This window comes from Melospiza georgiana, chromosome 19, assembly GCF_028018845.1.
Source record: "Melospiza georgiana isolate bMelGeo1 chromosome 19, bMelGeo1.pri, whole genome shotgun sequence".
NCBI classification, from domain to species: Eukaryota; Metazoa; Chordata; class Aves; order Passeriformes; family Passerellidae; genus Melospiza; species Melospiza georgiana.
The window spans coordinates 8,222,834-8,243,876 of record NC_080448.1 but is presented as its reverse complement, the minus strand read 5'-3'; the positions used below and the strand labels follow the sequence as shown (position 1 = coordinate 8,243,876).

Here is a 21,043-nt window from a genome sequence, read left to right as displayed (position 1 = left end):
TCCCACCCTGTTCCCACAGCAGCAGTAGCAGTAATTTCCCAAGTGCTGAGTAGTAATTTCACAAAATTGCCAAGGGTGGGACTCAGGAGTGCAGCCCCCACTGCAGAAGGTTTAAAAACAGACACCCAAAGCACAGAACAGAACAGTTTATTGGGTAAAAATGGAAAGCAACTGCAGCCACACAGTTCAGTGAAATCAAAAATAAATAACTCCTTTTTAGAGCCAAATCTTTGATTAAGTTGCTGAGATTTTGGGTGGCCGTGTTTTCAAGGGGGCTGCCCCTCATGGCAGAGTGACTCCACCACAGCCAGGACAGGGCCCTGGGCTGGATTCCCTGGAGAAATTCCACAGGGAGCAGCTCCAGCTCAGCCCTTCAGGGAGGACATCCCAGCTCTCATGATTTCATCCACCAGGAGAATGTTGCTGGCAATCACCGTGCTGGAAACAGGGAAACAGCAAAGAAATATTGTTACAATTGCCAAACTCAGCTTCATTTTTGTGCTTCAAGAGATCTTCCTGTACATGGGATCCCCAGTTTTACATCACCTGAACACACACACACAGAGTAATGTCACAAGTGAAATCCTGCCAGCCTTACCATGAATGGAGCAGCTGCTTTTTGACATTGTAATTATCCCAGATTCCAGCTGCTGCAGCCACCATGGGCTCCCCTGCAAGGGAAGTGAAGAGCCTTTAAAAATCTGCTCACACAGAGACTTTCTGCTGGCTGACATCTGATATCCCTCACTGTATCCAACAGTGTGGTTCATCCTCTAAAAACCTCAAATCAGCACACACTGAACTACAGCAGCCTGACTGCCAAGGCTTCTGTGCAGCTTTTTATCAATAAAGATAAATCTTTCTGCACTCAGAGCCCTCTGTGCTTCAGAGCTGAGCCAGGTTCTTACTGGAGCATCAGCCTGTGGCTGAGGGAGTCCTTACCAGTGTTGAGATCAACCCCAGTGAGCTGCCCTGACTCCACGTGCTCTGCCTGGACCTTCACCAGTGTCTCCTGGGGATCATAGCCCGAGTTCTGGGCAAGCACCTGGCACAGAACAGAGGGATTGGTTTCATTTTGCTGATTACAGAGCCCTGCAGCAGAAAAAGCACTGAGTCTGTGTGTGCTTTAAAGCCAATTTATCACCCAGAACTCCTTTTACCTTAGGAATGATGAGCAGAGCATCAGCAAAAGCCTGAACTCCCAGCTGGGCTCTTCCTTTCACGTTGGGTTTGTGTTTCACAAGAGCATTGGCTACTGCCACCTCCAGTGCCCCTGCTCCTGGCACCACACATCCTGCAAGGGAACATCACCTGTTTCAGTTTAAACTGCTCATTTTTAGTGCAGTTTGGTCTCTTCCCTCCATACCCTGCACCTGAACAGGTGAGTAATCAACCACAGAACTATAAAATCACCTCACCCTGAGCTCAGGCTTGGATTGGAGCAGGAACCAAGGGGGCTGATACATAATTCCCTAATTTTGGGATGAGTTTCTACACACCTTCATGCTGATGAACAGGGAGGGCACTCACCATCCTCAATGGCATTTTTGACAGCCCGCAGCCCGTCCCTCACTGCATCCTTGATCTGGGTCAGCGTGTGCTTGTTGGGGCCCCTGATGAGCAGGGTCACCGAGCGGGGGTTCTCACACTTCTCAATGAAGGTGTACTTCTCCTCCCCCTGGGGAAAACAGCATCAGGTTTGCCTGTCAGCCACTTGCTTCACCAATTTGTGTACACAAATTAATCAACTGGATGCTGTCAGGCTGGGTTCTGCATTGACAGCACTTCAAGAAGTGATGAGAAGCAGCAGAACTTTATTTCTGTTTTCTCAGCCTATGACAGGAGCAAACACCCAGGCAGATGTTCACATCCAAGTGGATTTTAAGTGTTTTATTTCACTACTCCAGCTTTACCCTTCCAACCCTTGGTCACTCACCAGGGTGTACTCATAGACAAGCCCTGCGTGTCCCAGGCAGTCAGGAGTGAGATCCTCCACAGAGTTCATGGCAGTGCCACCACAGGCCAGGGTCAGTCTGACAGAGAACAGGCACAGCTCAGCTTTATGTTCAATAAAACCCAAAATCACTGCAGTATTTCAGCATGCAGATCCTAGCTTTGCAACAGTTTGGTTTTGTTCATGGAAGAGCTCTTTAAAAAACTGACTTGTAGAATTAAGGCTCCTCTGTAGGTGTCTGCATTTAAAGCATCCTGAGAGCTCAAACTGCCCTTTCTGCACTTTGTCCAAACTGCCCTGAGTTACACCAGAAGAGCTGCACAGATTGAAGTGGAATTTTTAGTCAAGCCTTTAAAGATGGATTTAAGCCAGACTTGACTGACTGTCTCAGTTTGGAAGAGCAGATTATTGTATCCTCTCCTCTCCCCAAAACTGACCTTTCCATGTTCCTCCTTTTAGCTCTCCTCAAAGCAACAATTCCTTCTTTGGCAAGGGCATCCAAGGAAAATGGGTCAATTCCCTGCAAACAGAAAGGGACCATCAGCATAAGGACAAAGCTAAAATCACCTCCTCTCTCTCTGACACAAGATCTTCCTCAAGGCTCAGAGAAGATCTCAAGTAGGAACTGTACATTATATTCAGAATTATCAGCCTAAATTTAGCTAATTCTGGCATTTCAAATAATTTTTAGTTATTCTCTTCACCTCACCTTCTGGTTGATCACAACAAATCCTTTGTCTGAGTCGCCACAGACTTTTCTTTTCAACTCTATGATTTTGTTGACTCTGTCTTCAATGAACTTTCTTTCTGCTTTCACCAACTTCTCCCTCTCCTCAGCACTTTTGTAGAAGAATCCAGAGCTCACCTCCCTGAAGGGAAAAAAAAAAAAAACCCACAAAAATGCAGTGAGAAAATTTCCTCTCTGCTGTAGAAATAAACTGGAGCATAAGGAATGAGCATAATGAATGTTTCCTCAGTAACATTCTGAAGAAATCAACCCAGAACAAACCAGTCCCTCCAACCCACACTGATGTTCTGCTCTCTGGTTCAGAGCTTTTCCACTTCAAAAAATAAGGCAGATGCTTGAAACTGAGAGAACTGTATTAATGTATTAATGTGTTTGCTCTACAATATCAAACTGTGCCCAAGAAAGGAAGGACTTTCAACCTTTCTGTGATCATACAACAAAATAAAACCCACTGTGAAGCTCTGCCTCTCACAGATTTGCTCACCCTCCACCTTTCCCAAAAGGGCTGCAGAAGGGAAATCACGTTTCCCCTTCAGTCTTGGCTGGTATTTAAGCACATTTTAAATAAAAGTCCTCAGGACAGGAGCATGTGCTGGGTACTCACGTTTTCTCATACTCCAGAGACACATTACAGGTAAGGATAAAAGCATCTTCCACTCTTTTCTTCATGTCAGGATGGCGAGCTCCATGATCCAGCACCAGCCCCCTGATCAGCCTGCAAGGTTAAAAACCCCTCTGGGTGTCCATGGACACAAACACAGGGTTCCATGGAGTGTGAGAGTGGAACTGCCCCAGCCCAAACTGCCTGGGCACTGCTGGCTGATGTGTTCCCCTCCCAAGGGCATGCTCATCCCATCAAAAAGCACACCAGGCACAGTGGGAAAAAGGAATTTGCTCTGGCATGGTGTCTGACTGCACCAGCTATGAGGAAAGCTAGGGCAGAATTCATCCATGCACTGAGGGAAAGGGAAATCCTATGGAATACCCAATCCACAATCCAGTTGCCATTTATCAAATGCTGCTTTGTATTTAACAGATGCCAACCTAAAGCATGATCAAGCCACAGACACTAAGAAAAATGAGTATTTATCCAACATTGTTAAGCCAGCGAGGTTCTTTGCTATTTAATAATTTCATTAAGGAATCAATTCAGTGAGTGAGAAACTTCTGACAGATTTAAGCCAGACTTGACTGATTGTCTCAGTTTGGAAGAGCAGATTATTGTAACCTCTCCCTCATAAAGATATTTATGGCTGAAATTTGTATTTCAACTTTTCAGTGGTAGCTTTAGGACACCCTAAAAAGAAACCAAAACCCCTCAGGCTCCTCAAAGCTCAGGGTCCCATTAAATTGAAGCCCAAGGATCCTCCAGACTTACGTGGTGTCTGTCTCTGATTTGTGCTTCATCTCCATGATTTCCACCATGTACAGGTCAATGGGCTCCCCTGGTTTTCTGACTGTCAGGACAGAATCTACCACAGCCTGCAGAACAGGGGAGGGAAACATCCCAAAATCACCATCAGTCTTCCAAAGTGCAAGTTTACATCTTTCACACTTAAAATTATAATTGCAGCACTTCCACAGCTGGCTCTCTTCACCCACAGAGGCAGAGGTGACAGGGACACTCACCTCTGTCAGGATGTCAGCAAGCTCAGCATGCACTTTAGTCCTGAGGGATGTCCTGGCAACATCAATGAGGGTCTCCCTGTCCATCTCCTTGGACACTTTGACCTGATCCAAAACCTCAAGTGCTTTTTCCTTGGCAATCTCAAATCCTTCTGCTACTATCCTAGGGTGCAAACCCTAAGGCAAGGGAAGAGAGATCATTGGACAATGGAAGATAAAATGGTTCTTTTTGCACAAACAGAACCTGTGCTTTCAACATTCCAAGGAATGGCAAAGCACAGGGAATATGCTGCCCAGGCCATGTGTTCTGTCCTTCTGAATACATGTAAAAGGAATGGAAATCCTTCCAATGCAGAGGAAAAGCACAGATTAATTTAGCACAGACTGAAACCAAGGGAACTACAAAGCACACTTGGGTGTTCGCTGTGCAATATCCACGTTTACCTGCCCTCAGGGAGGAGCTCCTGTCAAACACTCCAGAAGTGTTTTCAGTCCCACAAAACAAAGTAACAGCAGGTATCACCCAAAACCTCAAAAGCTACAGTATCCACAATAAGTGGGTTTGATTTTGAACACGGTTTAAATCCTCTCCTCCAGCTTTTCCCCGTTTTTACAACTTCTCATTTTAAGCAGAACAATGCATTTACGCTCCACTCCTGTTAAACATTTAACAAAAAAAGCCCACTGAAGGTTTTAACTTGCCCACCTATGAAACACTGCACACACACCTCAGAAATATAAAGATCTGCCTGCTTTAGGAGCTCTCCAATGATGAGGACATTCGAGGTGGTGCCATCTCCAGTGATGTCATCTTGTGCTGTTGCTACTTTTGCTATCAAGGAGGCCGTGGGGTGTTGGATTTGCTAGACAAAAATAAGAAGATGAGCAGTTAAGTCGTACAGCAAACGAAAATCCGAGACCAGAAGAACTGAAGAAAGAACTAAGAAAGAACTGAAGGCGATGTTCTGAAGGTTTACCCTAACTGTTTTGCTACTCCTTTGGCTGATTATTTTACTCATTCCGTTTGTATTTTTAACATTATTTTCTTTGCAGTATTGCCTCAACCGGCATTTATTTCTCCACCCTCCTCCCAAGGCGCATTTTGCTTCAATGGATAGGGGTGGCTGGGGCAGGGGGGACGCGATTCCCCCTCACCCAAAGGCGCTCGTCCCTCCCTAAACCCCCTGCTCGGAGCAGCCCCAGCTCACCATTTCCTGCAGCAGCACGTTGCCATCTTTGGTCAGCTTGATGTCTCCGGAGCCCGACACGAGCCTGCGGGCGGCACGGGCGGGTGAGCAGCGCCAACACACGTGTGAGGCCGCGGGCCCGCCCCGCTCCTTCCCCATCCATTCATCCATCCCACCCCGGCCCCAAAACACGTGCGGGGCCGCCCGCTCCTTCCCCATCCCTCCATCCCTGAGCACGGACCCCTCCCGCCTCCGCCTTTGTTCCCCTCCCGGCCCCGCCGCTTCCCCTCACGCCTCCCCTCAGGCCGTGCTCCCCCCCAGCCCCACCCGCGGCGAGAGGCGCGGGGGCTCCCTCACATCTTCATGGTGCCCTTGGGGCCCAGGTTGGTCCTCAGCACGTCCTGCAGCCCGCGGGCCGCGCTGATGTTGACGGCCAGCGCGGCCTGGGCACGGGCCACCTCGGCCTTGGGGTTGAGCGCCTTCACCGCCATGACTGCGCTCCGCTCTGGGCCGCGCCGGCGGGGCGGGGCACTGCGGTCCCGCCTCTTGCCCGCCCCTTCTAGAACAGTCCGGGCTCGCCCATTGGCATTGGCAGCATTTCTATTGGTTAATATGCCTGTCGCTCATCCCGGCTGCTCCCGCCGCCGAGGCGTCCCGGTTTTCATTGGTTCGTTGGCGCGCTAGCCGCGCTCCCATTGGCTGCAGAGCCTGTCGCTCCGCCTGGTCCCGCCCCCCCGTGCGTCTGAGGCGCGGGCGTGGTACCGCCCTCAGAGAGAGTTATGAGGGGAGCGCGGGGCCGGTGTGGGGGTGTCTGAACGGGCGGGGATGGTCGGTGCTTAATCCGCCTTCTGATATCTCGGACACCCCCAGCAACTCCGCAGAACCGTCAGAATAAATAATTAAACCCAGTGATTTCACATTAGACCGATAAAATTAATAGTTAAGTGGCGTGGATTAATAATCAATGGTTCTTGGTTAAATTCGGGATTGAAGTTAATAAAAACGCATTTTCTCATAGCACACAAGCTGATGTATAGGGAGCCGAGCCCTCCATAGCCCCCAGTGCACACCCTCTGCCCGGGGCTTTCCTGGACTGAATCCCTCCGGGGGGTTCTGAGGATGGGGATGGTCCCTCCCAAGGCCATGCAGAGGTTTCTGTCTAGAATAAAACCAGCAATATTATTGCCAAGACAACCTCGGTGGGTGCTGAAACATTTTCCCTACGCAGGCTGTCAGGGCTCACTCCAATATTCGTGTCCTTGGAGTCTGAAATGGAAAGACAAGTGAGTTTCCCCGGAGAAGAGCTGAAGAAGCAGCTCCCGCCATGGTCCCTCACACCCTGCAGGCACCGATTGCACCAGGCTTGAATCCCAAATTGCTCCGTCTGGGCTTGTCCCCTCCAACACCCACACGGCAACACTGGGTGTGACACAACCTCTTCTGATTCCAGGTGTTGCATGAGGCCCCACAATAACCCCCAGGCAGTTCCCTGGGCTCTGCAGCCCAGCTGCTCCAGAGGCTGCTGACCACAGGCACAATAGCCCTGAGGTCAGAATTTTGTCAGAATTTGGTGCAGGGAAGGCAGAGACCTTCCCCAGCCCTCTCCCACCAGGTGTGAAGATGCCCAGAGAAGCTGGAAATGTCCAAGGCCAGGGTGGACCGGGCTTAGAGCAACCTGGGATAGTGGAAAGTGTTCCTGCCCATGGCAGGGGCTGAAACAAGATGCTCTTTAAGTTCCCTTCCAACCAAACCTATGGATTCTATAAAATCCTTCCCTCTCCATCCCACTTTTTGCAGCAGGGGGCTCTGGATGCAGCCCTGGATTGCTCCAGCAGTGCAGTGAGCTGGATGTATTTCCACACCATCTCCAGGAGTAAAGTCTGAGCCTGCTGCTGGGCCCAATTTTGCTGCTTTTGGGGGAGCTTGATGGGAAATGCCAGTGTCAGGTGTCAGGGCAGCCTGGCTGGGCTTGGCTGCAGGCTGTGCCACCTGCTTTGGGTGAGGATCTCAGGTTTCTGGGCAGAATGCCACGGTGTGCTCAAGAGGAGGACTCCCACATGGGGCCTGTCTGTCTCCCTGTGGAGTGGCTGGGCTTTCTCCTCCTCTGTGGTTGCAATCATTAGAAATAAACATTAAACATTGCAAAATGCAGGGAATCACAGTTGTCATTTCAATGTTAGCTCTGGAACTCTGTTAAAATGTTGTCTGCACTTCACTGGGATGCTGAAACCATAACAAAACAAACCACCAAACCTGGCCCAAGGCTGCTGTGCAAATAGCTAAAATGTAATGTCCAGTTAAAACACCCCGATCCCCTGCACTGCCCTGGATTCTGGAACTCCCAGATCAAATATTTTCTAGCTCTTGCTTCTCTGGTTTGTTATTTTTTTGCTTGTTCCTCTCAGGGCTGTTCTCAGCAGAGGGCAGCCTTGTCAAACCCATCCCAGGCTTGTTAAATTTCATGTTTTCCTTGCTGATGCCTATGGAAAGGCAGGAATTGCCCATCCTAAAACATTTGTGGGGGTAGCAGTGGTGTGGGCCAGATTCAGGTTTGTGAGAGGAATTATTTCTGCTGGAAAATAGAGAGAAAATTTAGTTTTGAGATTTTTTTTTTTTTAGGACCAGAAGGGGGAAAAGGGAAAAGCTGCTTTCAAAGACATCCTAATCCTCCATGCAGGTGGTTTCTGCTGGTTTCTTTTCTTTTTTTTTTTTTTTTTTTGTAAAAATGGAGAGGTTCTGTAGTGACATACCAGAGCTGGGTGCTGTGTTTGTATTTTCCTGAGCATCCACCTACAGCTCCCAGGCAGAGCTCTCTGTGTTTCCTTGCTGGCTCACATTCCTCAGGATAGTTATTTTGTGTTATAGTAACATTTCTCACGAGCATCTCCACATTAAAATCCCATTTTGCAGCATTTTTCAGCCATCAAGACAAGCTTTTTTCCCTTTTTTTTTCAGCCTTGGCTGTAGAATTGTTCTAGTTGTTTTTTATGTGTAATGAAAATAAAGGGCAAATGCTTACCAGACTTAAATTGCCCTATGAATTCAATGGATTACACCAGGTTAAAATCAAAATATTTAACTAAATTAAAGCCAACATGTCCATTAAACTAAGCCAAATAAAGGCAACATCCTTCATGAAATATTCAGCAGCAATTCTCTTAGTCAAGCCAGGCACTGCTTATCTTGGCAAAAACCCCTCTGAGATTCTCAGTAAAAGCCATTTTCTTTCATCTTTATCAAGATGGGTTTTCCTTTAACCTTATTCACAGAAATGATTTCTAAATCTGCTTTGAACAACATCCTGTCCTGCCACGATAAAGCTGACAAACAGCACTGGGCTGCTGATCCCTGGCACCAGTTGGGCAGCACAGGGGCTTGGTCCCATCTTCTCCTGACTCAAGAAGCTCCTGAGAGATGATCCTGTCATGTACTGAGAAATTCTGAAAAAGCATAAAGGGAGGAGGGGCACAAAAGGTGATGGGATTTAATTAATAAATGGAATTTTGAGGGGTGACACTGCCAGGATGGCAGGATAGGTCGTGCACAGAGCATGACTGGAGCACCCAGCGGTGCAGAACAGACGGGCAGCAGTCACAGGACTCCTGGCACAAGTGGACAAAAGCAGCTAAGTCAGCTAAATCAGCTTTTCTTGACCTTGAACCAAACAACTCCTGGCCTGGCACTGTCCCATTGTCCAAGCCACGGCAGTGAGCAAGGGAAGCTCTTCCGTGGGATGCCAAAACACAAGCACAGGCAGCTTTGGCAATTTTTCCACAGCTTTTGGGGACACAGCACAGAGCCTTTTCCCACGCCTTTCCCCTTTGCTGCCGAGCTTTTGCCAGCTTTGGATGGGATTTGTGTGTGTAACTTCACTCAGGGATGCACTAACAGCTCAAGCCAAGAGGAGATATTGGAATTTTAAATTCCTGAAAGGCAGCTGTAGTCAGGTGGGGTTGGTCTCTTTTCCCAGGCAGCACTGACAGAAGGAGAGGACACAAGCCTTAAGCTTTACCAAGGAAAATCTGGGTTGGATGTGAGGAAAAAGTTTTTTACAGAAAGGGTGATAATGTTCTGGAATTGCTGCCTGGGGAGGTGGTGGAGTGCCCATCCCTGGGTGTGTTTAAAACAAGCCTGGATGTGGCACTGGGTGCCAGGGTTTAGCTGAGGTGTTGGGGCTGGGTTGGACTCGATGATCTTGAAGGTCTCTTCCAACCTGGTCATTCTGTGAATTCTGGGAATTTTGGGACTGGGGAGGTGGTGGAGTCCCCATCTCTGGATGTGTTTAACAAAGCCTGGATGTGGCACTGGGTGCCAGGGTTTAACAAAGCCTGGATGTGGCACTGGGTGCCAGGGTTTAACAAAGCCTGGATGTGGCACTGGGTGCCAGGGTGTAGCTGAGGTGTTGAGGCTGGGTTGGACTCGATGATCTTGAAGGTCTCTTCCAACCTGGTGATTCTGTGATCGCAGCTCATAAATCCTCCCTTCTCTCCCGAAAACAGGAGATCTCGCTGATTTCAGCCAGGAGAAGCTCCCGATTGCCGCTGCCCTGAGCTGCCCGTGAGGGCCGAGCGAGCCCCCCGCGGCCGCCGCTCCCTGCCCGGCCCGGCCTGGCCGGCTCCTCCCCTGGCCCGGGGCGGTCACACCTCTGCCGCCCTCGCTGGCAGCGAACAGCTTGCCCTGCTCTGCTCCCATGTGTGCGAGCACCTCAAACAAACCCCCCGGGCCGCCTGACTCAGCGCTTTATCAGGGGCCGAGCGGCAAAATGCGGCTGTCGTCCAGCGCAGCCCGTGCGCGGGGTTTGTGCCGCTGAGGGCTCAGCTGATCCCTCCCTGCCAGGCGCAGCCCGGAGCCTCCCGGCGGCAGCAGCAGCCACGGCCGCTTCCCTTCTGTATCCTGTAAGTCACCGGGATCGTGCTTTTCTCGCAGCTCGGAAGGGGTTGGAGTTTGGCTCGCGGCTCCATAACACAAGGGGGGTTTTTCCAGCAGGGAAAACGAGGAGGATCTTGTGCCTTGTGCTGCCCGGCTGGTTTATAAGAGCAGCGTGAATGAATGATGCAATCGGGCACGGGGGGAGCAGCGGCGTTTTGGCAGCAGGGGCGAGAGGGGATTGGAGAGTTACGAGGTGGATGTCAACATCCTACAGGTTCCTTCTGCCCTTTTTCACCTGCTTTTCGCGAGGTGTTTGAATGAGTTCGCTGTGAGGCACTGCTGTGCAGAGAATCGTGCGGAGCTGCGAGCAGCTCATCTCTTGACTCGCAGGCAGCTTTGTGCCACTGCCTTTACAAACCGAGCAGGAGGTTAAAGCAAAACCCAAAATGAAATAGAAAATCCAGGAGGTTTAACAAAAAACCTAAAAAAATGAAGAAAACCCAGGAGATTAAGGACTGATTTTTCCTATTCTCAGCCTGCAAGCTACAGAAAGTTATGTGTGGATGAGTCGAACTTCTAAAACTTATATAAAACACAAACACAATTTGCTTAAATATAACTAATCTGCTTAAATGTATCAGCTTTCCTCTAAAGCTTTCAAGACGTTGCTCATTCTGAGGATGAAAGCTCAGCACAGAAAAGCTTTGCCACTGTATTATTCCCATTTTACAGACACAGGACTGGAAACAATGAGGATTAAGTGGTTTGTTTCAACTCATACCATGGAAACACTCCTGGGAATGTTCTTAGAAGCTGTAGGAGGAAAAGGTCCTGAAAAAAACTTTCAAGAACTATTTTCTCCAAATCCTTTGCTCTGAGCAGCAGTTTCCCTTCAAGGCAAAATAAACAGTTTAATGTGGTTGAACTTCTGTTAATGTTCAATGTTAAATGGGGAAGTGAATCAGAAATTGTTTGCAAACAAGGATATTCCTGAGTGATGGGTAATATTTCATTAAGATTCACTTAATCTTCATTTTTAACAGCAATAAATGTGATCATCATGCAAAGTGGCAGCGTGGCAGCACTTGTGAAAGCTGAAATATGACAACAAGGGAGGTTTAGTCACAATGAGGGGTTTGAGATCTCATCAGAACCTTGCAGCCCCAGAACACCTGCAGTTCTGAGCACCACTCACTGCTCCCATTTGCATTTCCACATTACCTATGGATACAGAGGATGGGGCAGCTTTTCCCCATGAGGCAAGTGCCCTTCTTTGAAGGGACAGCAAACAGAGAGGATTTCAGCTGTTTTCCTTTCCCATGTGCTCTTACATAATTCCCCTGTTTGTGACTCCACCCTGTCTATTATGAAAGAGAGTTATTTATTGTGAAAATATCTTTATTTTTTTTTAACAGCCTAATGAAACATTTCATAGTCTGGAGGCAAGGAGATCTCATGGGAATTCCCCTTTTCCCTTATAATTTTCTTTTTTCTCCATCTTTATCTCAAGTTTCACCCTACCTCTTTCTCTCTCACTCTTTTGTCTTCCTTAGTCACTTCTTTGCCCAGTGTTCTTCTCTTCCCCATATTCTTCTTTCTACCTTTTCCCCATGGTATTTTATATCAGACCTCTTGAAATGTTTGCTGCTTGGATGTTTTTCAGGCTAGGAATTGATTACCTACCTGAAATTCAGTGGCAGGAAGATCAGAGATTCTCTATCAGTGTTTTTCATGTGGAAACAGAACCCATTATTTTGTGGGAATTTCTTCCCATCTCATTAAAACATTTACACTTTAAAGCAATCAGATGCTCTGTATTTGGAATAATTAATATCTGCCACTTATACAGGCCTGGACCACTCTGGAATACAAAATTGCTTTTCCCTGACTGCAGCTGAGATTTGTCCATGGAAGGGTTTTACACAGCTTTAATTCTTTTTGCTGTGATGGTTTTTGCAATTCTTCCCTTCCAGTTTGTCATTTTTAGACAACATAAACCACAGTTTGAAACTATTTTCAAATAGGAATAAAGAGAGGACAGGGTTAATTCCAACTGTGACTCCACAGTAATTCTTCTTTATTTGTCCATCAAAGTGCAAAGTCCAGCACAGCATTCATGCCATCATTGTCAGGGAAAGGAACATGGGAAATGTGGATATCAGAGAGAGAAGGAAATGTGAACATTTCATCACTCCCAGCACACCTGTGGAGAGATAACCTTTTTCTGGGACAGATCAAAGCCTTGCATCCAGACCAAAATTACAGCTTGTCACTGAGCAATCACGTCACAGAGCAGTGTCCCTGTGGTCTTTGTGAGGTCCCCAGGACGAGGGAAGAGATGAATGTGACTCCATGTTCTCAGAGGGCTGATGTATTATTTTATGATATTATATTATTATAGTAAAGAATACAGAAAGGATACAGACAGAAGGCTTAACAAGAATGATAATAAAAACTCGTGACTCAGAGTGTGACACAGCTGGCTGTGATTGGTCATTAAGTAAAAACAATTCACATGAAACCAATCAAACATTGCACCTGTTGGTAAACAAAACAATTCACATGGAACCAATCAAACATGCACCTGTTGGTAAACAGTGTCCAAACCACATTCCAAAGCAGCCAACACAGGAGAAGCAAATCAGATAATGATTGTTTTCATTTTTCTCTGAGCCTTCTCATCTTCCCAGGAGAAGCAATCCTGGTGAAGGGATTTTTCAGAGAATGTGACAGTGACATGTCCCCACACGGTGCCATTGCCTCACAGGGTTACAGAGCAGCCCCAGGTGTGGCAATGGTGGCTTTGCATCAGCAGGGTGGCTGCTGGGACACACGTTGGTGACGCCAATGTCACAGCTGCCCTGGAACACGGCCCTGCTGCCTGGAAATCTGGGAGCTTTCACTGCAAACACCAGCACAGCTCTGCAGCCCAGGGCAAGTCAAGGCTAAAACAAACGTGCAATTCACGTGGCACCTGCCCAGCCAGTGCCAAGGCTGACCTCAGAGCTGGCCTCTGGCCACCAGGCCTCACCTCAGAGCTGGGTGCTGGCAGAGGGAGGTTCTGATGTCCATGAAGTTCTGATGTCCACAAAGTTCTGATGTCCATGAAGTTGTGATGTCCATGAAGTTGTGATGTCCACTTTTCTTTCACATGCTGTGTTGATATCTGATAACTCATTTAATTAATTGTGACTATTATATAACTATTATATATGAAGTTCTGATGTACATGAAGTTCAGATGTCCACTTTTCTTCTATGTGCTGTGCTGATGGCTGATAACTCATTTAACTAATTATGACTATTATATAACTATTATGACTATTATATAGCTATCAGTTACTCATGATAACGAATTTTTCTTACATGTCCGGTGCAGTCTTTGGAGAAAAAGATAAAACCCCACATGGCCTGCAGCAAATAATCCTTTAGTCATGGTCCTAAAGCTGGACTGGGGTTTTATGGTGTGCACCAAGGGCAGGGTTGTGCCAAACTGCAGTTCAGAGGGGCTCTGTAAAGCCCTTTTTTGGGATATCTCCTCTAGTGCCACCACCCCTCAAAGGCAGCAGAATAAAGCCCACAAATGTCCTGTCTGAGCCCCTCATGTCACTCATTGTCCCTTGCTCATTGACCTCTCCTGCTTGTCAGGCAGACACAGCTCCTGGCTGTTCACAGCAGGTTCCACCACTCAGGCTGGGTGGTTCCTTCACACAGATTTCCACCTCCCCACAACAGATTGGAGCATTCTCTTTTATTCCATGCAAAGAGCAGATAAGAGAGGTGTGTGCTCTACATTTGTAGTGATGATGGGAATTTTTCATAAAGCTTTTTGTGTATCCCAACATTCATCACGTCCTGGGAATAAACCCAAAGGTTCTTGTTCCTGCTTTGACCATTAGTGAGAGGAAAACAAAAGATTAAAGGTTATAAAGACACCCATAATTCTTAAGAATGTGCTGTTTGATGGTGTTTTTCCCCTGTCCCAGGAAAAGAACCTGCAGCCCAGATCAATCATACAAGACATGTCCTGAGAGATGTCTGAGAGATTGGAAAAAACAAAAACTTATACAAAAATCTGAGAAGTGAGATAAATAGGCAGGTGTTGTTTGTGTCTAAATTACAGATTAGTAAACAGTAACATCCACACTGAATGAATTCCCCTTTGAAAGCACAAGGAGAGTAGGGATGAGTAAGAAGATATTTAAATCCTTAAGCTTCTGATCTGCAGAAGTGCTCACCATGTTGAAGTGGACAGATCTAACAGGGCAGAAAAGAAACTTTTGTCATTAAAGGGGTAGAAAATGGGACTATTATGGAAAGGGATTAAAATTATTTGTTAGGGACTATTATGGAAAATGTAATGTGTCATAGACATCTTTTATGGAAAATCCTTTCCTTAGGATTTTTCCTCCTGAGAAGCTGAGAGGCCTCAGGAACAAAATGTAAACATTGATTATCTGCTGCTGTGGAATGCAACAGGTGCATCTGTGATTGGTCTCATGTGGTTGTTTGGAATTAATGGCCAATAACAGCTGGCTTGGACTCTCTGTCTGAGACACAAGCCCTTGTTATCATTCTTTCTTTTCCTATTCTTAGCCAGCCTTCTGATGAAATCCTTTCTTCTGTTCTTTTAGTATAGTTTTAATATAATATATATCATAAAATAATAAGTCAAGTCTTCTGAAACATGGAGTCAGATCCTCATCTCTTCCCTCATCCTCAGACCCCTGTGAGCATGGTCACAGTGATGTCTTGATGGTTGAGAGATGTTCTCAAGGGCCAAGGGTTTGATGGGTTTATAAAAGGCTAATCCCCAATGTTAATGGTCCAATCTTTTATTAATGAGGATGTAGGACAGGATCTAAACCTTCCTGATTTAGGGATAACCACTCATTGATAGGTTTAGGATAGTTTGTAATCAATCCTTAGGGCCTGGGTGTCCTGCAGCAACTGCTGTGAGAGATGAGAAACCAAGGTCCCCCTGATCTGAACCAGAGCCCTGCAACCCCACAGAGCTCTTGGCAGCCTGGCGCCTCAGGCAGTGCCAAGGACTGCAACCTTGAACCCACGAAGGGGCTGAGGCAGCAGACAACAAATCAGCAGCAGCCCAGGGCTCCACGGCCCACCTGGAGCACGAGCTGACCATCAGTAGGCAGCAACAGCAGGAGCAAATCAGCAGCTGGGGCAGACCTCCACCACCATTCCCCCCTCAGGGATAAAAGCCCTGAGCCGCCTGCGCTCGGCCCTTCTCGCCCACACCAGAGCAGCAGCACCAATGGCTCAGGAAACAGTGCACTACTCCCACTCAGACAAAGATTTCATCTTGTCCCCTCACAGTAAGAAGACTCCCAAAAGGATGGCATCCCTGATGGAGCTGAAGGAGATCTTCCGCAGCGCCGACGCCGTGTGCTTCGACGTGGACAGCACAGTCATCAGGGAGGAGGGCATCGACGAGCTGGCCAAGTTCTGCGGGGTCGGGGACGCCGTGGCAGAGATGTGAGTGGGGCTGGGGAGCTCAAACAGGGCCAGGCACCGTGAGCCATGGCAGAGATGTGAGTGGGGCTGGGGAGCTCAAACAGGGCCGGGCAGAGTGAGCCATGGCTGGGGAGCTCACACAGGGCCAGGCAGGCAGAGTGAGCCATGGCAGAGATGTGAGTGAGGCTGGGAAGCTCACACAGGGCCAGGCAGAATGAGCCATGGCAGAGATATGAGTAAGGCTGGGGAACTCAAACAGGGCCAGGCACCGTGAGCCATGGCTGGGGAGCTCTCACAGGTCAGGAAAGCAGACTGAGCCATGGCAGAGATGTGAGTAAGGCTGGGGAGATCAAACAGGGACAGGAAGAATGAGCCACGGCTGGGGAGCTCACACAGGGCCAGGCAGAATGAGCCAGGGGTGATGGAGCTGTGAGCATGGATTGGTCTGTGAGCATGGATTTGTCCTTTACAGTAATTTGGTTCTGTTGTAGATGGTTAAAGTTTGTAAAGGGGTGGGGGTAATAAGTGGATGAGGATGGGGTAACAAGTGGGGTAATAAGTGGATGAGGATGGGGTAATAAGTGGGGTAATAAGTGGATGAGGATTGGGGTGATAAGGATGAGGTGACTTGGTTTGCGAATTGTGAGGCTGCCCAACAAAAGTATCCTGGAATTAAATCTCTATTGGTAATTTTCAATTAAATCTCTAGTAGTAATTTTGAATTAAATCTCCATTGGTAATTTTGATAGACTAAGAGCAGCCCTCATCATTAAACTTGGCTAAGCACTACCAAACTTTATTCTGAATGAGAAAACCTTACCATGAGATGGAGGAGAGGGGACAGCACTCCCAACCCATGGCTGAGGCTGGGAAACAGCACAAGCTGAAGCTTTCAGCCAAAGCTCTGTTGGATTCAGCTCAGGAATATGAAGTGTCCCTGATTTGCTGTCTGTCTGTCCCCCAGGACCCGCAGAGCCATGGGTGGCACTGTGACATTCAAGGCAGCTCTCACAGCACGGTTAGGTCTCATCAGGCCCTCCTATGAACAAGTGCAGAAATTAATATCTGACAACCCACCTCAGCTAACTCCAGGAATAAGGTAAGAAGAATTGAATTTTTATTTTTTTTTTTAAGTGTTCAGGAAGCAGATGGAATAAATAAAGCAAATTCAGTGTCATTAGTGATGCTGTAAGGCCACAGGGCTGGTTTGTGTTGCCTTTCCTGCCCCATCTCCATGCTGGGTGTGTGCAGAGCTTGGATCAGGAGCCTGGCTCCATGGCTAGTGGTTAAACATCCATGGAAAAAGAAAAGATTCTTAGATATTAACTGGCACCTTGGCTGCCAAGCTCAGATCCTGGCTGGAGGATTAAATGGCCATGGAAAAGAATCTGTTCAACCTCTGGTTTTTCAGGGGTGATGGGACTGGGAGGAGATTTAATACCTCCCTAAATTTGGTCTATTCTGCAACTCTGTTACCTCTCTGTGACTCTGCTCAGTGCAGTTTGGGGGATCCATTGCTTAGAGCAACCCATTCTGCAGTCCCTCAAAACATTAAAATTAAAGCAAACACACATAAATATGTGTGTATACACATAAATATGTGTATTCATTCATCCTGAGGTTTGGAATGAACATAAACTACTTAAACTGAAAAGCTCTGGGGATTTTTTTCCCTATTCAAATTGTTTCTATCAATTGAAAAGAATTCCTTTACTACAAAATTTGACCATAGCTTCAAGTCTGAAATATTTTTAGCATATAAAAAGAGTTTTTTATGATGCTGTGCTTGTATTTTATCTTTTTTTCTGTAGAAGACAGCTAGAGGTAGCTACAAAGAGAACATTGTTTCCTCAGGATCATGTGATTTTCCTTTTCATTCCTTCTCTTTCTTCCTCCTTTTCATTCCTTCTCTTTCTTCCTCCTTTTCTGTGTCCTGCTTTAAGGCTCTGCTTTGCTTTTCAGTCTTTATTGTTTCTGCTGGTCCTGCCACCCCTTCTCCTTGCTGCAGGCTGATCTTCTGCCTCCAGAGCCAAATCCCAAAACTCTGCACTGCCTTCAAGTCCTGCTGGCATTACTGGAGTCACAAACTTCTTTTTTTCATTCCTTTTCTCTAGCTGCTGCCTTCTTCTAAAGATGGCATTGATGTCCAGCATCTGGTGAACCAACTCTGAGCTAGAAAACATTTGCATTTTGCACTTTTCAGTCCACTTAGCATTTTGGAGCACTGGCTTTGTCTCATCCCCTGCTTTTTGCTGCATTCCAGATGAGAAAAAAAAATAATTGAACTGGATCTGCTCTCACTTGTTCAAGGGAATTAATGTGAAAGTGGAAAGAAAACAGTTTTAGGGAGTGTTTGTTTTTGAGGAATGAAGTGATGGTTTTGTGCAGCTCTTGCCAAACACAGACAGAGAGGGAAAAGCTTTGGGCAGCAGAGATGGAAGGAGCACAGCCCAAACGAAGCTGGAATAGCACAAACACCCCAAATGAAGCTGGAATAGCACAAAGCCTGGCTCAGGGAGGATTTATTTCACCTTTGTCTGTCTGTCCCCAGGGAGCTGGTGAGCAGACTCCACCAACGAGGGGTTCAGGTGTTCCTGGTCTCGGGGGGCTTTCAGAGCATTGTGGAACACGTGGCCCTGCAGCTGAACATCCCCACAGCAAACGTCTTTGCCAACAGGCTCAAGTTCTACTTCAACGGTGAGAGCCCCCTCCAAACTCCTCCCTCTGCTGATCAATGGCACTTTCCTGCTCCAGCTCTCAGATACTGGGCTGCAGGCACTGTCCTGTTACCAATCCATGGAGGAAAATCACAGAACCTTATCAAAAACCAGCTCAGGGCATCTCAGTGTAAGGAATAGAGCCGGAGTTACTTTTTAATTGCAAGCTGTGCCAAAGGTAAAACTGTGCAGCTGCTGAGAGCAGAGTTTCATTTTCTCCTCTCCTCCAAGTTAAAGAGTCCATGACCTGAGGTGCTCTCCCAGCCCTGCCTTTCAGGGGCTTTGGGCCCTGGAGCTGCTCTGGGTGTGAAGCTATGTCCCAGCAGAGCTGGAGGTGCTGAGGTTGTTCTTACTCAGGCTTTCCTACACTCTGCATCATCCTGGGGGCTGCTCTGGGATGTTCACACCAGAGTGGCTGGGAATGGATTGGTAGCACTGCCCACACTGGTTTTCCCTGAAATTGTCTCTATTTTTCTTTGAAACACTTGGGTGAAATCTCAGCCTTAAACTTACTGATTTGGGATGCTGTGAGTTTTACAGGGCTGCATGCACTGAAATCAAGACCACAGGCAGAGATTTTTCCTTCATTTACCAGAAAATATCTGTATTTCCAACTTGTCCCTCCTTTGTTTTCTAGGAGAATATGCAGGATTTGATGAAACACAACCAACAGCTGAATCAGGGGGGAAAGGAAAGGTTATCACTCATCTGAAAGAACAGTTCCATTTCAAGAAGGTGGTTATGATTGGGGATGGAGCTACAGACATGGAAGCCTGCCCTCCTGGAGTGAGTATTGCAGAAATCCTGAATTCCTTCTGAGCAAATCCTTGGGGCAAAGAGAAGAGTGGGGTTTGGATTCTTTAATTAAAAATTAACAGAAAGACAACTTTTATAAATGCTCATGTCTTAGGAGAGATTTTAATTCCAGCTCTCCTTCAGCTCCTTTCCCTACACAAAAGTCTCCCAATACCCCAAAACTGCTCAGGATTTGTTTAATTCTTCCCACCTCAAGGCAAAAAAAAAAAAAAAAAAAAAAAAGGAAAAAAGAGAAAAAAAAAAAAAGTTGCAGTGGAAATTTTAAACCCTGCACTTTCACTGCAGGGGGTTTTGTGAGATGTAGAAATGATGATTGCTCTGGTTAATGATTGAGGACAGGGTTAAAGTTTGCTTTTGGTATCTCTGGGATGAGGCAAACAGAGGTAAGACAAACAGGAGAGGGGTAATTGTGGGATGCTCATGCATAAGCCAATGTTTACCTGCTCTTGAATGCAATTGCATCACATTTACATCAGATTGTTCAGATTTTACTGAGAATCTGGAAGCTACAAGGCACTGAGGAAAATCCCAATAACCAAAATGCTGCAGAATGAATTGTTAATAAATCTGAAAAATGAACATGCAAAGGAAAACAGGGTGGAGATTTTAAAAGCCAATCTTAAAAGCAAATTTAATTACTGAGAGCTCCCTCTTTCCATGCAATAACCCATGTGCCCATCCCTTGTGTTTCTCCAGGATTGCTTCATTGGATTTGGAGGCAATGTGGTCAGAAAGCAAGTGAAGGAGAAAGCCAAGTGGTACATCACCCACTTTGATGAACTGCTAAAGGAGCTGGAAGAGCGATAAATCCTCCTGTAAAATAATCTATTTAACACCTGTAAATCCATTATACAATGCCATTAAACATTTATTTGTTTGCAAACTTGTGGGCTGGAGTTTTTTAATGATTCTGGGGGTTGGGGACCTTCCACTCTGGCACCATGCTGCTCAGATAGGTTGGAATGAAAATGGGGAATATTTTTAATAAAACTTTCCTATGGTGGAAGAAATAAATTATTTACTTCCAAGGGAAGACTAAACATAGAAAATAAAAAGTTAAAAATACCTGAAGAGATTATCTCTTGGTCAATATTGGACATCTGTTGTTTCATCAGTAATGCTTTGTTTATTTTGGGTAACCAAAAAAGAACAAGGTCACAAACAAAAACTTTGCCTAATCAAGAAGAATAACATTATTATTATTATTATTATTATTATTATTATTATTATTATTATTATTATTATTATTATTATTATTATTATTATTATTATTATTATTATTATTTCAGGCTGCAGTAACTTTTACTGCCACAAAAAGAACTTTGCCTAATCAATAATAACAATAATAATGATTATGATTTTAATAATGTAATTCAGGCTGCAGTTTGCAAGTACCTTTCACTGCACAGAATCCCAGCTGCAGGTGAGCAGTGAACAGGTGGAAAACATCCCTAAATATCTCTGATTTCATTAAAATTATGGCCACAGAGAACCTGTGGTGTCATCTGTTACTCAACATCAGTTACTCAACCTGTCTGGGGCAGGAGCTGCAGGGAAATCTGAGATGCAATGTTCACCCCTGGCCAAGAAATATTTTCAGGTGAGGGACTGAGTAGTTCCCATTCTTCATCAAAATGTTCCAATCAAACTCC

At 46.4% G+C, this 21,043-nt stretch overlaps 2 protein-coding genes and 2 non-coding genes across 5 annotated transcripts; 1 reads left to right on the top strand and 3 right to left on the bottom strand.

The window, feature by feature from the left end:
* Positions 1 to 131: 131 nt before the first annotated feature.
* Positions 132 to 6,031, bottom strand: CCT6A (chaperonin containing TCP1 subunit 6A). The gene is made up of 14 exons (XM_058037796.1): positions 5,873 to 6,031; positions 5,537 to 5,600; positions 5,057 to 5,191; positions 4,332 to 4,505; positions 4,081 to 4,184; positions 3,307 to 3,417; positions 2,664 to 2,823; positions 2,392 to 2,474; positions 1,937 to 2,033; positions 1,531 to 1,678; positions 1,161 to 1,294; positions 943 to 1,045; positions 599 to 671; positions 132 to 438 (listed from the first exon to the last, which is right to left on the bottom strand). The coding sequence occupies exons 1-14, from the start codon at positions 6,004 to 6,006 to the stop codon at positions 366 to 368; spliced, it is 1,593 nt and encodes a 530-aa protein (XP_057893779.1). The 5' UTR covers positions 6,007 to 6,031; the 3' UTR covers positions 132 to 365.
* On the bottom strand, positions 3,523 to 3,657 carry LOC131091702 (small nucleolar RNA SNORA15). The gene has a single exon (XR_009115417.1). It is a non-coding gene; the product is annotated as a small nucleolar RNA SNORA15 (small nucleolar RNA).
* Positions 4,629 to 4,759, bottom strand: LOC131091703 (small nucleolar RNA SNORA22). The gene has a single exon (XR_009115418.1). It is a non-coding gene; the product is annotated as a small nucleolar RNA SNORA22 (small nucleolar RNA).
* Positions 6,032 to 10,163: 4,132 nt separating the features above from the next.
* Positions 10,164 to 20,274, top strand: PSPH (phosphoserine phosphatase). 2 transcript variants are annotated; one of them, XM_058037509.1, is made up of 6 exons: positions 10,164 to 10,410; positions 15,721 to 15,879; positions 16,823 to 16,957; positions 18,410 to 18,555; positions 19,213 to 19,361; positions 20,088 to 20,274. In XM_058037509.1, the coding sequence occupies exons 2-6, from the start codon at positions 15,740 to 15,742 to the stop codon at positions 20,196 to 20,198; spliced, it is 681 nt and encodes a 226-aa protein (XP_057893492.1). In that variant the 5' UTR covers positions 10,164 to 10,410; positions 15,721 to 15,739; the 3' UTR covers positions 20,199 to 20,274. The 2 variants fall into 2 exon arrangements, with proteins under 2 accessions (XP_057893492.1, XP_057893491.1); XM_058037508.1 differs by lacking the exon at positions 10,164 to 10,410 and having other exon boundaries at positions 15,708 to 15,879.
* The last annotated feature ends 769 nt before the right edge of the window (positions 20,275 to 21,043 follow it).